This window comes from Ptychodera flava, chromosome 9 (assembly GCF_041260155.1).
Source record: "Ptychodera flava strain L36383 chromosome 9, AS_Pfla_20210202, whole genome shotgun sequence".
Lineage (NCBI taxonomy): Eukaryota > Metazoa > Hemichordata > Enteropneusta > Ptychoderidae > Ptychodera > Ptychodera flava.
Genome location: NC_091936.1, coordinates 4,926,100 through 4,941,933, shown reverse-complemented (window position 1 = coordinate 4,941,933; position 15,834 = coordinate 4,926,100). Strand labels below are relative to the sequence as shown.

Here is a 15,834-nt window from a genome sequence, read left to right as displayed (position 1 = left end):
ACTTGAGAATGCTTACAAGTCTAATCAACAATCCTTCACCAAGTGCATGGTGGGTGACTGAGAAGAATCCTACCATTGCCTTATTGTTTCATTGCTGATGATGTAATGTATTTGACAAATGTTCTATGGTATGCTGTTACAATATGTTCGGTCCTCGATACAAACCGTTCAATATTGGAAATTTGATTGTGTGAATATCCTCATTCTACGGGAGAAGGTGTTAAATATCCACTTTTCAGGGTAGAAAGTGTCTGACATCAATTGTAACTTGAACAGGAACAGGACAGTCTCAGAAAACACCAAATACCTGTCTATTATTTGGGGTGTAAAATTAAAAGGGACGGTATACAGACTATATATATATTTGTTAAAAGTGTGTGGACGGTATAAATGATACTGGCAAATATTATATATATATTATATATATGTATATATATACATATATATATATATATATATATATATGTGTGTGTGTGTGTGTGTGTGTGTGTGTGTGTGTGTGTGTGTGTGTGTGTGTGTGTCTTATTATTGTATTTATGTTTATTAAAAGTATCTTCTGTGGTTATAAAATGTAAAATGCTCTTTTTCAACTTTTAAAACAGATACTTATTTTGGCATCTCGAGAATTTTTTCGCCAAGATCTGTGCGCCCGCATTTTTTCAGTGCATTTGCCAAGATTTCAACTTTATTCAGCGATCTTTTTGTTTTGTTTCTCCATGAGATCAATAAATCAAAGATTTGTTCTTCAGTGTTGTATGGGTGGTCTCGCTTTACGCGTTGCAATTGACTGTTTGGCATCTCCAGATAGTTGGCAAGTTTCTCGAACTCATCTCCGATCTCCTGGGCAAGATCACGCAAAGAAGCATTGCTCAAAGGCACTGTTGAGAAAAAAGACAGACGTAGAATACATAGTAAAATAAGAATGTTAAGTATAAGGCGATTGTATACTGCTTAAGCAATCTCTGGCATAGACTTTCCGGTGACATATTTTTCAATGATTTTTTTCTTTCGAGTTTTCCATGTTACAAATTTATACATGTTTGTATAAAATTGTACATCAATTAATGTCATCAACTCTGTTGTAAATATCCAACCTGGTTCACAAGTTGTTTTGCGAATTCTCTCATCGCACACATGACGTTTTCGTGTTCGCCTTTCCAATCGGCAATTTGATTTGAAAAGGGATATTTGTAAACTGGTAAATGTAACGAAAGGTGATCAAGTGCGAAGTAAAAACGGCAGGAAATATACACACCTTCTGCGTCGACAGCGTCCTTCTTTGTTTGTCGTGCTCTAAATTCCTTTTCAACCTGAAACAGTATATGACGTAAGAGAGTGTCATTTAATTGTGCTCGATTTCTGTTCATGATCGTGATCGGTAGTGAAACTCCAGGGAAGAAAATGATGGTACAAAAGTATTAATTGAGACATGTGGATTTGATGCACGCTCTTGATATAAACTTTGCAAAAGAGAATAAGTCACTACAAGATGTATTATATTGCACTCCTCGTGAATATTGATAATACAAAAATTCACAGAGAAATACTTCTAAAACTCTATCATCATGAAAATAACACCAAACTATTCCGTTTACCTTTGGTAGTGATACGGGCAAATCTGTGAGATGGTTCCAAGTCTCCTCCAGAACAGATGAATCAATATTAATTTTCGATGTTTCTGAATCTTTCTTGTAAAAATGAGCACTCCCGCGGTCGAAGTCGGAGCTGTGATTTCTGAATGGGTCAGCCGCTTCCAAAAACAGCTCCATCCTATTCGAGAAAGCTTCGCGGAAAATTATCTTCTGCTCGTGTTCGCCATAGGCCTCTTGATCCATCAACTTTATGTTTTGTTTAAACTTGACCGTAAATTCTTGCTCTTCCCTGATCTCTATTTCGTTGCTAGGAGACGGGGGACCTTCGTAGCCCTTCTTGTGGAGCTCCTTGACGGTTTCGTCGCATCTATGAGATGGTACTACCTGGATGATAACACGTGCTCGGTCATCAACGTAATGATGAAGTATAATGTTGGCTACTTTGACGAGACTACTCATTTCAACGGCAGCTGCTGTTTGGCTCGGCGGTGTTGTAGAACCCTCCTTCATTTGAATCGCAAGGACTCTGAAAGACAGAAAAAAGTTAAAATGTGAATGACAGTAATATCGGTTAAGTCTATTCTGTGTCAGTTTGAACTGGAGGATCATAAATATTGTACCGAGTAACTTAAAACATCGGTCTTTTTATTTAATGTGAATGGCATGACAAGACACCACCTACATCTAAACGATTCTGTAACATATCCTTGTGAGTGAGAGAACCGTCAATTTTTCAAGAGTAATTGAGCTGTTTCTTCAAATAATAGTGTGAGTACATGCAATAGTTCAAACGTAAATTTTTTACTCAGATATCACAGGCCTCCTCACCCCTCACTGGGAATTTCGTCAAGATAATTTAAGTTTACTTCAATGCTGCTGTACACGAACTTTCGAAGTGCTTCAATTCACTATTATGGATAATTTTATCGATAAAAGCTGCTAGTAAGCCCATTGATAATGTATGGTCAGAAGATGCAGTGAAAAAAGGTTATGGAGATAGAGAGATTCGAAATTTATACATTCCGGGATTATGACAATACTCACTTTTGTGGTAGTGCATACTAATTGAAAACTCTCACCTGTCAACGCCCTCGTTAACTTTGGCTTCGATTAAACCACTCTTCTTATACTGTACATCTGCACCACTGACTTTTCGCCAAGATCCCTTTTTATCTCTTCCCATCAGCAATACTTCTCCAGTATTCTTAGCGCCCTCTTTTCTTCTCTTCTGTTTTTGATCTCCGCCGCCACTGGAGAAAGATCCTACACCCGGAATGATCAAATCGCCTGATTGTGTGGACGAAGAAGTGGTGTTGGTCGTTGTGGTTCTGTCGTGATCTTCATCTTCTTGAGATACCAGCAGGATTGGCAAGGTGATTGTCATGGCTTTCTTTATCTTCACGTTTCGCGCGTGGGAGAAATGCAGCACAGGTGACGTCGACACCAGATGACGAAGCGATTCCCATTTGTTACGTCTGACGTTGAGTTGAGTAGTATCCGACGGTATCACCTGTAATTGAGGATTGATAGAGGGCACAATTAGCTTGTAGTAGTCAATTCCGCTGATCCACACCAAAGGAACGACGGCGGTGCAGCGAGTAACAGCAATGAGTAACAAGCAAGAAACTTTAGGCAGGGTTGTGACATGACGTATCTGATTTTTACTTGATGTTAAACGCATATAAAGGGGACTCTTTGTATATGCAAACTCTAATGTGTTTATTTTAAGACATTCACTAAGGTCGATATTGAGATTTCGAACATTGTCAGTCAACATATATGAACAAATCACGCGAATTTCAGCAACCTAGTCAGTCAGATCGGTCGCATAATGGATTTGTGGAGTGCTGCAAAACGTCTGATTATTTATCGACGAAACTCGAAATGCAGTCATTTATATCAACCGACAGCGGTTTGATGAAAATAAAACATGTATTGTGCATTTCCGTCGAATGCAGTGACACTTTTGATGACGATATATCATATATTACCTGCAATGTGACGTCAGTTTGTGAAGATAGTGTATCCTTAGCATATGCAATGGCCACACGAGGATCGATCGATGACGTCACCGCCCCTCCTCTCTTTCCCACGCTGTGCCTGTCTCTCACAACTCGCCTCACTACTACGTAGGTAGAAAAATTGTCAACTTTCACCTCGGCAAAAGTTAACCCCTAGGAGAAAGTGTCAACATGTAATATGTTATATTTAGGCGAAAAATTATTGTTTTTAGTATAATAAGTTGGTCCACTGTTTATAGTTCCTCCCCGCTATATTTAAATCCGTTATCTTGATAACACGTTTTTAGACCCGTCTTCAAGAATTATGGTGACCACTGCCTTCATTCTATGCAAGGAAGTTGACCTGACGTACAGCCAAGCTAATATGTCACAAACATAAACATTAATGATTAGACATTAATGGATTAAATACAAATTATAAGTATTTTGTGTGTGAATATATATATATATATATATATATATATATATATTTATATATATATATATATATATATATATAGATATTATATGTAATGACTATAATTACTGTATTTCCGACAAGCTCTTTTTGCCTGATAATTCCTTTACATATGTTAGTGATATGCATGGCTCCACGTCATGGTTAGATCATTGTATATCTACCTATAGCAGTCACCAATGTATAAAGTCTATGGAAATCTTGTACGACATGATGTTATCAGATCATTTTCCACTTAGTATTACATGCAATGTTGCTATCTTGCCATCGTGTGACTCTAGTAGCTCAGATATTCCCTATTGCAAACCAGGGTTGAATTTAAACTGGTCTAGGGTCAGCATCAAACAACGTGATATGTACACTGCTGTCTCAGACAGACTTCTTGCAGATATTAATATTCCTACTGATTCACTATGCTGTAAAGATATTCACTGTAAAGACAAGAATCATGCTGACAGTATTTCTGATTTTTATGACAATATCATTAATAGTTTACATTTTGCTGGCACTCGAATTAGCTCAAGTACAGAATATAGTAAAGGATGTGCAGTTGTTGGTGGAATGACCATTTAAAAGAGATTCATGAAATTGCCCGTGACGCATTTAAATTATGGCGTGAGTCTGGTAAACCCAAGCATGGTCCACTGTATGATTTTAAACGTTGTACTCATGCTCGCTTTAAGTATGCGTTACGGGCGTGTCGAGCTAATGAAGAACAAATGAAAGCAGATGCTATGGCCAAAAATCTTTTTGGTGGAAATCACAAAAATTTTGGCATTCCATTAATAGTAAAAAGTGTTCTTCCAGGCCAAACAATGTGGGTGGCTGTACTGGCGAAGCTAATATTGCTGATATGTGGCGTAACCATTACTATGGCGTTTACAACTCAGTGAATACGACACATGACCAGAAGTTTGTGTTAGATGTTGTTGAAAGTGTACTCTCGATAATGATTTCATTGTTTACCCCAGTGACATTAGTGATGCCATAGGGAAACTACAGGCTGGTAAATCTGCTGGCCCTGACTATCTCTCAGCTGAGCATTTTATGTATGCTAGCAGTAAAGTTTCCATTTTACTCAGTATGTGTTTTACGGCGATGTTTGGCATAATGTTTGCCCTAGTCGCCTTTCCGATACTGTTTTAGTTCCCATCATAAAGGACAAAAACAACAATATCAATGACAAAGTAACTATCGTCCGATTGCAGTTTCGACTGTTGCTTCTAAGCTTATGGAATTAATTTTACTTAGAAATATTGAATGTTCTCTTGAAACGTCACATTACCAGTTTGGTTTCAAATCTGGTCACTCGACCGATATGTGTGTCTTTGTACTTAAAGAAGTAATCAATCTACTATAGAAAGCATGGTAGTAATGTCATTGTCACTTTCATGGACGCCTCCAAGGCATTTGACAGAGTCAACCATTGGGTTCTCTTCAAAAAGTTGATTGATCGCAAAGTACCAGTGTATTTTGTCAGATTTCTCCTGAGATGGTATCGAACTCAACAGACTTTTATTCGCTGGGGTGCATGAACCTCCAGTGGTTTTACTGTCTCCAATGGTGTAAAGCAAGGTGGGATCTTGTCACCAAAGCTTTTTAATATCTATATTGATCATTTGAGCTTTATGCTGTCTAATTCCAAAACAGGTTGTAACATTGGAGGACTTTTCGTCAATCATTTAATGTATGCTGATGATATTTGTCTGATTAGTCCTTCTGTCAAGGGAACTCAGAAGTTAGTCAATATTTGTAGTGACTATGGTGATACTCATGATATTTTATTTAATAGCAAAAAGACCAAATGTATGTGTGTGAGATGCGATTCTTCTATGATTCGTCACATTCCTTCTGTGTATCTCAATGGAGTTAAATTAGTATTTGTCACAAAGAAGACACATTTGGGTTTTGTTCTCAACTATCACTTTCGTGATGATGACGATATCGAGCGACAGATGAGATGCTTTATATATCAGCTAATATGCTTATGAGAAAATTTTCTCGATGTACCTTTGAAGTCAAGAGTGTTCTTTTCAAAACATATTGTTATCAATTGTATGGCGGTCCAATTTGGATGAAATATTCTGTTAATATTATGAGGAAATTGAAAGTTGCTTATAATAATGCTGCTCGTCTTTTATTGGGTTATGATAAACGTAGTAGTGCAAGCTCTATGTTATATCTAACAGAATCAATAACTTTGATGCCTTGCTGCGAAGGCAAATTTATGGTTTAAAGCAAAGACTTCTAAGAAGCAGTAATGATATTGTACGATGTGTGTATGACTCATTATATTTAAACTCTGAAATGATAAAGTTATGGAATAAGCTTCTTTTTGTATAACTTAACCAAGCTGTGTATATTTATCACCAGATTTTCTTTTGTTGTTATATGGACAATGAGTCCGAAATAAAGTTTATAATAATATTTATATATATATATATATATATATATATATATATATATATATATATATATATATATATATATATATATTCTTTACCATGATAACCTCATAACAAGCATAATGAGCATATTTATATTTTTACTGAGTTATATCACCGTCACAAAATTTACACGAAGAAAATAAGCTTAGTCTTCACATTAAGAACACTGGTTTAGGTCAACATGACTGTGTATGACTTGCAATCAGAGATTTACAACTATTTGCACGTAAAACCAGTGTAAAACTATATAGGTTGACACGCTTATCATGGAAAATGTTAAATGTAAATGTCAAAATAACTCGTTAACTCAAAACACAGGTTGCATTGATGGTGGTGACTGCATGTCTGTACACACAGCAATATATTTATCTATTCTCTGTACAGGTGACATAGCACTTAATCTATAGCTATGATATTGTCTTGACTCACTCGATATTCATCGTATGATCTCTCTGTTGAATTGGTGGGAATGACTTTCCAGTCTCCATTCTGATCCCTGGCCTTGACAACCACTTCATAGCCTGCAATGCGTGTGTTAGGTGGGATGTATCTGATGCCAATCAGGGCCGATTTCTTAAGTTTAACATCTTGAGGCTCCATGGACACCACGTTGCTCAATAACTCTTCATGTTCTCCAACGACCGTTTTGGCAAGGCTTTCGTTTTCCTTGCAAACGATGGTGATTCCTTCAAAGGCGCCATCTGGTGCGCGAACTACGCTTAGAACGTCTTCATCATGGGATGTATATCTATAGGAATAACAATAGTAAAGTAATTTGTGGGCAACATCTTTACTGGTTGACCATAACCGCGTATTATATATAGTAATTTGTGGGCAACATCTTTACTGGTTGACCATAACCGCGTATTATATATATGGGAGAGTTAGAACCCAGGAGTGACTATGAGAGATAACATCAGTATACCTTAATAATATGCTGTACCTTACTTTGACAGCATATTTTCCCTCAAATTTTTATATATTATACGGTTTCTTCACTATAAAGGAAATTTCATAAACGCCGTAATTGCAACTCCCCAAAACAAGACATGGCTTTTCTCATTGCCATGTTGTCATAAAGTAAAAGAATCACTATCTGTATAGTTACCCGAACCAATGCCACCGTAAACGAAATCACATAGGAATTGTTGTCATATTTTATTTTTTGTTCGATGGGAGATTTTACTTACTTGACAGATTTCCAGCCCTTTGGATTCTTAGACGCCATATCTTCGACAGCTTTGGTGGATCTATCCATGCAAGACTTGGCCTTCTCAGCAGCCTTTTCAGCATTTTCAATGCATTTAGATAACTTGCTTTCAGACACCTTCACATCTGATGCTGTAGATCGGTCTGCCTTGATAACGCTGGTCAGATCATCAATGGCTCTATCGATTGATTCTGCTGTCCTTGTTACCTCGAAACCTGCTCTCTTAGTCTCCTGTGCGGCTTCCTCTGCGATTTGTATGGCACGTCTTGCCTCGTCGGTGTCTCTTCCACAGTCGTCAGATGCATGTTGAGTGTCCTTGGCTGACTGTTTTACATCTTTTACAAGATCTCTGGCTTCTCGAGCGACCCTCTTGGCTTCCTCAATCAGAGCGTTGGTTGATTTAGCAGCCTCTTGTTTCTCGCTTGAGGCAACTTGGTCACTCCTTGTCTTTGTTTTATGGCCGCACGTTTTGATCACATCTTTAGCTTCATCGTAAACTTTCTGTGTTTCTGCCATTTCATCTTTCAAACTTTGAATGCTCTCTTTCAATTTTTCCTTGTCTTCTTTCTCTTGAAACTGTGCTTCCAGGATGGAAATTTTCCCCTCCAGACGATCTGCTTTTATCTGCAGTTCATCTGCTTTCGTTTTTGCCAATTGGCCAGCCTCGGACAACTCTTGCTGGACAGTGTCGCTATCATCCATCTCTGTGTTTATCTTCGGTACAGTATCATCCGCCTCCTTGGAAATGGCATTCGCTGCGGCAATCTCTTCATTCAGGGATTTTGCCAATTTACTGGCTTGTTGTAAAGCGAGGTTGGCATCTTGCTTTGTTCGCTTGTCGTCGATTTGATTGATTACCTGTTTGCCGGACGATCCAGCTTGTCCGGCACGGTCTATAGCTTTTGCAGACACCGTTCTGGTCTGTTCCATGGATCTGGTAGCCCGCTCCAAATGTTTTAACAGATCTTCCAAGCCTACACGGGCCTGGTACTTATCTTCTATCTCTCCAGCTGCATCCTGGGTTGCATCAGCCGCTTTGATCACTTCATTCTGCAAGTCTTTAGCTTCCTCGATCACGACCTTTGCTTCTTTTAGTGTTGCATCGACATCTACGATTTCGACCTCTTCATCGGCATTGGACGTCTGGGTGACAGTAACCCCCTGTAATGCTTTGCCGTCTTTGCTTGTAGAGCTTTCTCGTTCTCTTTCCTCAGCGGCGAATTCGTTAGCTTGTACCAGAATTTCAGACGAATCACTTGTGGCTTGCATGACTTCATCAACCAAATATTTTGCCTCTTCACTGTATTTTTTACTCTCGTTCACTGTGTTTTGTTTCTCGACAAGAACCTTGCCATGTTCACATGCTTCCTTGCACTTCGCTGTCAGACTCCGTGCTTTCTCTGCAGCATCTTTTGCCTCCTTAATAGTGTCTTTGGTCTCGGATAAGACTTCCAAAATTTGGTCCGCTTCTCCATCTTCTGTTTTCATTTTTTCTATGGTTTCAGACAGAGTTTCTGCTTTCTCGGCTGCGGCTATCACTTCATCCGCTGTTGCTTGAGTCTCTTCGCTCAGTTTTCTCAGTTCTCCTTCCGAGGCGCTTGCCTCTTCCGTGTCTGTCACAATCGAGTCTGCCAAATCTTTGGTGTCAGAGGCAGCGTCTCTCGCCGCTTCGGCGTCTTTCTTCACGCTTTCAGAGACTTTTTTAGCTTCTTTGGCCGTCTTCCATGCTTTGTCTCTAGCTTTCTCCTCTTCAACGATATCGATCACCCTCTTTGCAGATTTCTCTGCAATTCCGGCTTGTGACTTTGCCTCTACAGCGTGTTTGTCTGTTTCTTCACTGTATTTTTGTATTTCCTCTTCGATTTTTTGCACGGCTTCAACAGACGATGACTTGCTACTAACCAGCTGGTTTATTTTCGTCTGCGCTTTCTCAGCTTCATCAGAGGCCTTCTTGGTTTCTATTGCTGATTCTATGGCAACGCGCAGAGCTTCCTGTGCCTCTTCCATCTTAGACTGTACATCCGGGTTCTGTCCGCTACTCTGTCTTGCTAGGCCTTGTGCCTTTTTCACAACTTCTTTTGCCTTATTTACGATGCCGTTGGTATCATCTGCCTCTTTTTGGGCCTTTTTCGAAGCCCTTTTCCCCTCTATTTCGATGCTTTCTTTTTGCGATTTTTCCTCCGCTTCCTTCTTTTTCTTTTCTGCTGCTATTGTTTCCTTTTGGGCTTTCTGTAACTCCTTCATGGCAGCGGCTATGTCGGCTGACGTCATTTCCGTTCTGGCTGCTGCTTCGCTGGCCATCTCTGCAGTTTTTCTCGCCAGCTTCTCAGTTTCTTTGGCGTATGCCATCAGATCATCCATTACGTTTGCGGCCTTCCAAAGTCGAACCAATACTGCGTCTGTTCAAATAGTAACAACATGAATAAAGATCATCCCTAAGTCAACTTGTGTTTTACTCGTTCGGAATACTGTGCCATTTATTGCAGTTTGCAGAACATTTGATCGCTCGTATGACGTATTCCTGATATTTATTTTCTCAAAAGCCAATTTAATATTTTCTACCCCTCTACTATTTCTGCTTGCATTTCACTCCTTGCTTCAGGACAATTTTTCGTAATCTCTTTACGTACAACGGCACTCCATGGAATCAAATGGTCTGAAATAACGTATCTCCACCTCTCTAATGTTCCTTAAGCTTACCCTGCGTCTACCGTACCTACCTACCTATATACCTACCTATCTATCTGTCATCTACCTCCCTCTTTCCCCCTGCCTGCCACGGTGGAGATGACCACACCTCCATTTCGTTAGTATGTTCTCCTATCAGACCATGAAGCTGTAGATAACACTTGAATAATTTTCTTGAAAATGTTTTATGTATAACACACGAGTACTTTCATTGATTCAGTGTCGTCTTGTCATATATAAACAGTATTAGATGTTAAAAATCACAAGGCAGTGAAATGCTACCGTTACACTTTTGAACTACTCAGTCTTTTGAGTTTGTTCCGCATGCACTCTTGACAGTCTCGCTTTCATAGATAGAATGAATATATTCAATACAACTACAGTGTTTGGAGAGCCCATTAATGAACTGCCAAAATCATTGGTTTCAATAATGACTGCAGAAGCAGTTTGCCGTCGTCGAGATGGGTTATGAGAATGATATTTACTTTCTTTTTCTGAATAGATATACCGGGGTCAAGCTGAGGACGCTAACTTGTTTCAAAAGTATCTGCATCCACCAAGAAGTGGAATATATTCTTGTCGGTACTTGCAAGGTGTCTTATTTCGCTCAATATATCAAATTTAACCCACAGTATTCAGGAGTTTGATTCTGCATGTACAGTGATGTTTGACTGTATTTGATAGTCGGTAAGTAACATGACATAGGAGTTTCGGCTCCTAGTCATTATGAGCCAAGGTATTTGTGAATTTTAGAAGATCTCAGCGTTGTTATCGATTTCTCAATAAAACTTGGATAAACAGCTCCAGCAGAAATGTTCCGTCTAATCGTGCGTGCCACCTTACACACTTTTATCACAGGGTATCTAAGGGGTCACCCGTTAAGTAGCTTTAGTAATGTTGGACCCGGACACACCTTGGTGTACGACACAAACAGCAAACCACTGAACAATGCAAGTATTTGCGTGTTCAGTGGTCCATGGAGATTTCTGCGGGGTATCGCGTCTGATGAAAACTATTTTCTCGGTCTAAAAATTCTGGACACAGGTGTATTGAGAGATACTGCAGTGTAAAGAATACAAAGCTCGACATTCAACACTGCAGGCGATACAGCAGTATGCTGGGGTGGAGTACCTGAGAGTCGATCGATAGCCACTGATTAATATATCGTTCCAGATTTATAGCTTGTTTGTTTATTAGGTTTGGCGAATGCAACCTCGCTTGAAGTCGTAAATTTGACTTGACGTCAATTTCTCTGTTTACTTTGCGAAATGTGGATTTTTGGTTATGCTGAAAAGTTTGTCGATTTTTTGTTTGTGACTACGTACAAGTAAATTGAATTGTCGGCCTAAGATCACTAATTGAAATCTATTGTAACTCTGAACAATTGCACATTAAGAGGATACTAGCCAGACCTTCGAGATGGATTGAACACTTTTGTAACCACGGCTTGAAAGTATCCAAACGGCGACGAAGAACATAACATTGAAAGCTTTTTGTGAATAAGTATTTTTTTCGTTTCAATTTCCCGTTCAGCATTACATCTCAAACAGTCTCTTATAGAACCAACTTAATAATTGATTAATCTTCGCACCAAACACTAGTTAACTACGCCTGACATTTTCCTCTAACCTTGCCATGTAAGCTTGTGAGACAGTGCGCATGGCTAGTCAACAATGGCATCGTACTTGATTATGAAATAAACTACACTACTGCTCTAGGAAAACCCATAAACAAAGCGAAAAGCAGACACAACAATTGTCAAAGCAGTTAGTTATTTCCCTGTCTAAATTTGCATTGAGGTGCACGATACAATGTGATTTCCTAGGATTAAATGCGGCATGCAGATCAGTCATTGCACAGGAATGAAGGTATCTTCATTTTTCACATTGAACACGATTGGAACTAATGTTGGATAATTGGATGGTGAACTAATGTCTTTAAAATCTGCAAATGTGAGCTCATTTGCTTTTCTTTTTACGTTACACACTTGTTTTTATGAGTAATTTGTAATATCGCAACATTCAGCTGTAGGGCTCCTACCATTTTTGAGGAATTTGAAAAATACGAAGATCCAATTATCCCAAATTAGTTCCAATTGTGTTATTGCTTAAATTTGCTTTGAATTGTATGATTATTGTTGTCTATTATTTCTTCTGTGGACGAAATCTTAAACTCTAAAGACATAAAAAAGTGGCAGAAAAGTAGTTCATATTACCATTATCAATTTTTACCCAGGGTGGGACGATTTGAATTCTGTTTCTAATGGCAGCAGCAGTACCAGCCATTGCCTCGGGCAATTCCTTGATTCCATCGGCAAGTGTGTTACAGATGAAACTGGCGATGTTCAAAGCTAAGTTGGCGTCGCCGATCGTCTTCTGCAAAGACGAGTCATCAAAGTCTGTGACTAGATCGTCAGTATTTTCTAATCTTTCGGTTTCCTTTCGGAATGAGTCACAGTATAATTCCATCTTAACCTTACATGCGATGTTGTCACGTTGGTTGCCATTGACGTCAACCAAGTCCTTTGCACTTGGCGCCATTATGATCACACCACGTAGTGTTGACTCTGACAAATCTCAGTGTAGACTCTTCAAAGCTACCTATTGGTAAAAGGACAAGAAAATCTAGAACTGAAAATCAGACATAACCACTGCTCCCATGTACAACATCGTATTTGGTATCGATGCTGTCACTTTGGAAGACACTAACGTCATAAATAATGAAACAAGATTTAAATTTCTATCAATTTTGATTTTGAGAGGACAAAATAATTGCATTTACAGTGGTTTTTTAGCTCACGTTTTCACACATGTGAGCTGACGTCGTGTCTGTCTGTCTGTCTGTCTGTCTGTCAGTCTGTCTGTTTACACGATATCTCAAGAACGCCTGAACGGATTCAAGTCAGATTTGTAAATGACAAGTTATTGGTTGAAAACCTTGCAAGTCACAACGTTCAAAGTGGTCCTGCCAATGCCATCATCATTACAGGAACAGTACCTCATTTCAATATCTGAAACTTTGATGAAAATTTACATCAAATGTCACAGCAGGATAACACAGTCTTTGCACAAATATACAATTTTGTCATGGAAGACAGTGTCATCACTTTTTTACTAGATATGATCGATGAAAATACCAGTCCATAAGCACACGACAATCAACACAACACTGTAAAGTTTCAGATCTCGCGAAACTACCGATGTTTCCCTCTGCAGTGAATTATGAAAAATATACATGAACAAACAGGATAAAAAGTATTGAATTCATGGACCGCCTGTGTACATGAATCCCGTTCTGTATTGGTTTCGTTGTATCGGTTGCTATTATTCCATCACATCGGTGTGCAAAACTCAGTGTTCACCAAATACAAACATTTAACACTTGACTGCAAATTCCCAATTTACAATGATAACATGTAGTCTACTCAGAAATATTAACCACCGGCGATTATATGATAAAGAATAGGTGAAGAACTATCGGCATCTACATGATATATCCTAATAACATAGACAATAAACTTGGACAAATTTATCAAAGTACTACAAAATGTCATTGTTCCCCATAGCATTCGACAATTTTCATTACAAAAATATTTTAAAGGTTGATAAAGAAGGGAAACCAAAGAGTGGAATTCAGTTTCATTGTATTGGCCCATGTGACATATTTTTCTCGGTGAATTTAAATTGTCTAGTGCATCAAACTCAACTCGGTTGTTTCCTGCATCGAGAGTATTGAAATGTGTAACACGATTGGAACTTATTTGGGATAATTGCATGGTGAAGTAAAGTCGATTTAATCTGCAAATGTCACCTCAGCTGCTTTTCTTTTTAAGTTACACACTTATTTATGAGTAAATTGTAATATCGCAACATTCAGGTATAGGGCACCTAACACTTTTGAGAAATTTGAAAAATATAAAGAATCAATTATCCAACATTAGTTCCAATCCTGTTGTTTATATAAAATTACATATGGACGACTAAAATCACGTTCAATTTCCTTTTAATTTGATGACATAAACTATAGAAAACACAAATCCTATTCTATAAAAAGTGGCCCACAGATGATTGAAACAATCTCTGCAGCTTCTTGAGTGTAGCCGTATGATAGAGCGAATACATACGTGTACATACGCATGCGTGTCAGCGTTTCTGTACAGGGAGTGAAAGAGCCGCGGTTTTACTAACTTAAAGTACGTGTAGGCGGTGTAGCCTAGTGTTCATTTCGCAACATATTGTTGTTCATTTTAAAGCACTAACATTCCATTCTCTTGTCGACAGAACTTGTACAAAGACTTCATTGGGTGCAAAGGTCATCGCAGGTCGGTTCTCACAATGTGTAGCACCTGTTGTAAAGTCGGGGTTTTTATCTCAGCCTATGGCTTTATAAAGAGCATTTTGATCAAAAGAATGCATTTGGGAGTCAAAGTTCCTCCAGAAGTTAGGATGAATAGACAATCGTTACCCATGATTAACTTTGTTGTTCGAACGAACCCGGTCTCGTGTACTCCGCTCAAGTAAAACTAGTTGCCGAAGAAAAGATCACATAGAATTCCGCCCATCAACTTCGATCGACAAACTTACAGTCCTAGATTTGTTTTCATGTTTTAACTGTGAGTAACACTGACAAAGTGTTTTTACATGTCACATTTATTACGTTTGGATTTTTCTTAGCTTTGTTGATGGAATTGATAAACAAAAGTTTCCTCGACGTCTATGATAACTCAACAGGTATATGTAACTAGTTACTACGTCAAGTTCAAATTTTGCAACAAACAAACATCCCAAAAACTTACCTCTGCACTCGAAGCAAATGAAGTCTTCAGTACAGACGAGTGTTTCTTGAACACGTAAGAGCAGTATGTTTTGCAACGTTCTGCAAAATAAGTCAGTATGGTAACTTCGCCCGAAACCTCTCACAAACTGGGTCAGCTGTTGCCAAAACAAAATTGATTCGCTTGTTTGGCTTAAGATTGGACTGGGCGATCATTCCCCCTGGCAGGGTTGTTAAGGTAGGAGGCGCACTCCTGCGTACTGATGTAAACCAAAATGTGTCAGGCATAACGATTTATAGTGCAGAGAGGTATAGGCCTATATGCCTGTCCAACTGAATACATGTAAGTCTGGGGGTGTGTTTAATACCACTTGAATTGAAATGTGCTAAACCTGGAGATGTAAACCCTATTCAATCCTATGACGGTTGGAATGTGTGACACGTCATTTAGGATATATGGACAAAGCCTAGCATCTCGACAAAGTTGATCTCCTGACAAGGGCTTATGGAGCGTGATCAGTCAATGTGGGATGACCTAAGCGTGACCTTTAACTTCAACGAGTTAAACTAGTTAATATAACACAGTGTTGGAATATTAAATCGGCATAAATAATGTACACGATTTGTTGCCATGTAGTCAAGGCCG

The 15,834-nt window shown here is 38.7% G+C and overlaps 1 protein-coding gene across 2 annotated transcripts; it reads right to left on the bottom strand.

Annotated features, from left to right (window-relative positions):
• Positions 1-531: 531 nt before the first annotated feature.
• On the bottom strand, positions 532-15,371 carry LOC139139823 (uncharacterized). Of its 2 annotated transcripts, none has more exons than XM_070708760.1 (9): positions 15,211-15,371; positions 12,631-13,015; positions 7,708-10,126; positions 6,947-7,265; positions 3,584-3,766; positions 2,672-3,102; positions 1,596-2,118; positions 1,256-1,310; positions 532-878 (listed from the first exon to the last, which is right to left on the bottom strand). In XM_070708760.1, exons 2-9 carry the CDS (start codon positions 12,953-12,955, stop codon positions 607-609), a joined length of 4,527 nt encoding a protein of 1,508 aa, XP_070564861.1. In that variant the 5' UTR covers positions 12,956-13,015; positions 15,211-15,371; the 3' UTR covers positions 532-606. The 2 variants fall into 2 exon arrangements, with proteins under 2 accessions (XP_070564861.1, XP_070564862.1); XM_070708761.1 differs by having other exon boundaries at positions 12,631-13,039; positions 15,211-15,362.
• Between the last annotated feature and the right edge of the window lie 463 nt (positions 15,372-15,834).

What these genes read in the sequence shown, in the direction of transcription:
- LOC139139823 (XM_070708760.1), bottom strand. Translation starts at nt 12,955, where the DNA reads ATGGCGCCAAGTGCAAAGGACTTGGTTGACGTCAATGGCAACCAACGT. An exon ending in AAGGGCTGGAAATCTGTCAA is followed by an intron (nt 7,266 to 7,707) that starts GTAAGTAAAATC and finishes TTATTCCTATAG; the next exon opens with ATATACATCCCATGATGAAG. An exon ending in AAACTGACGTCACATTGCAG is followed by an intron (nt 3,103 to 3,583) that starts GTAATATATGAT and finishes CCTCAATTACAG; the next exon opens with GTGATACCGTCGGATACTAC.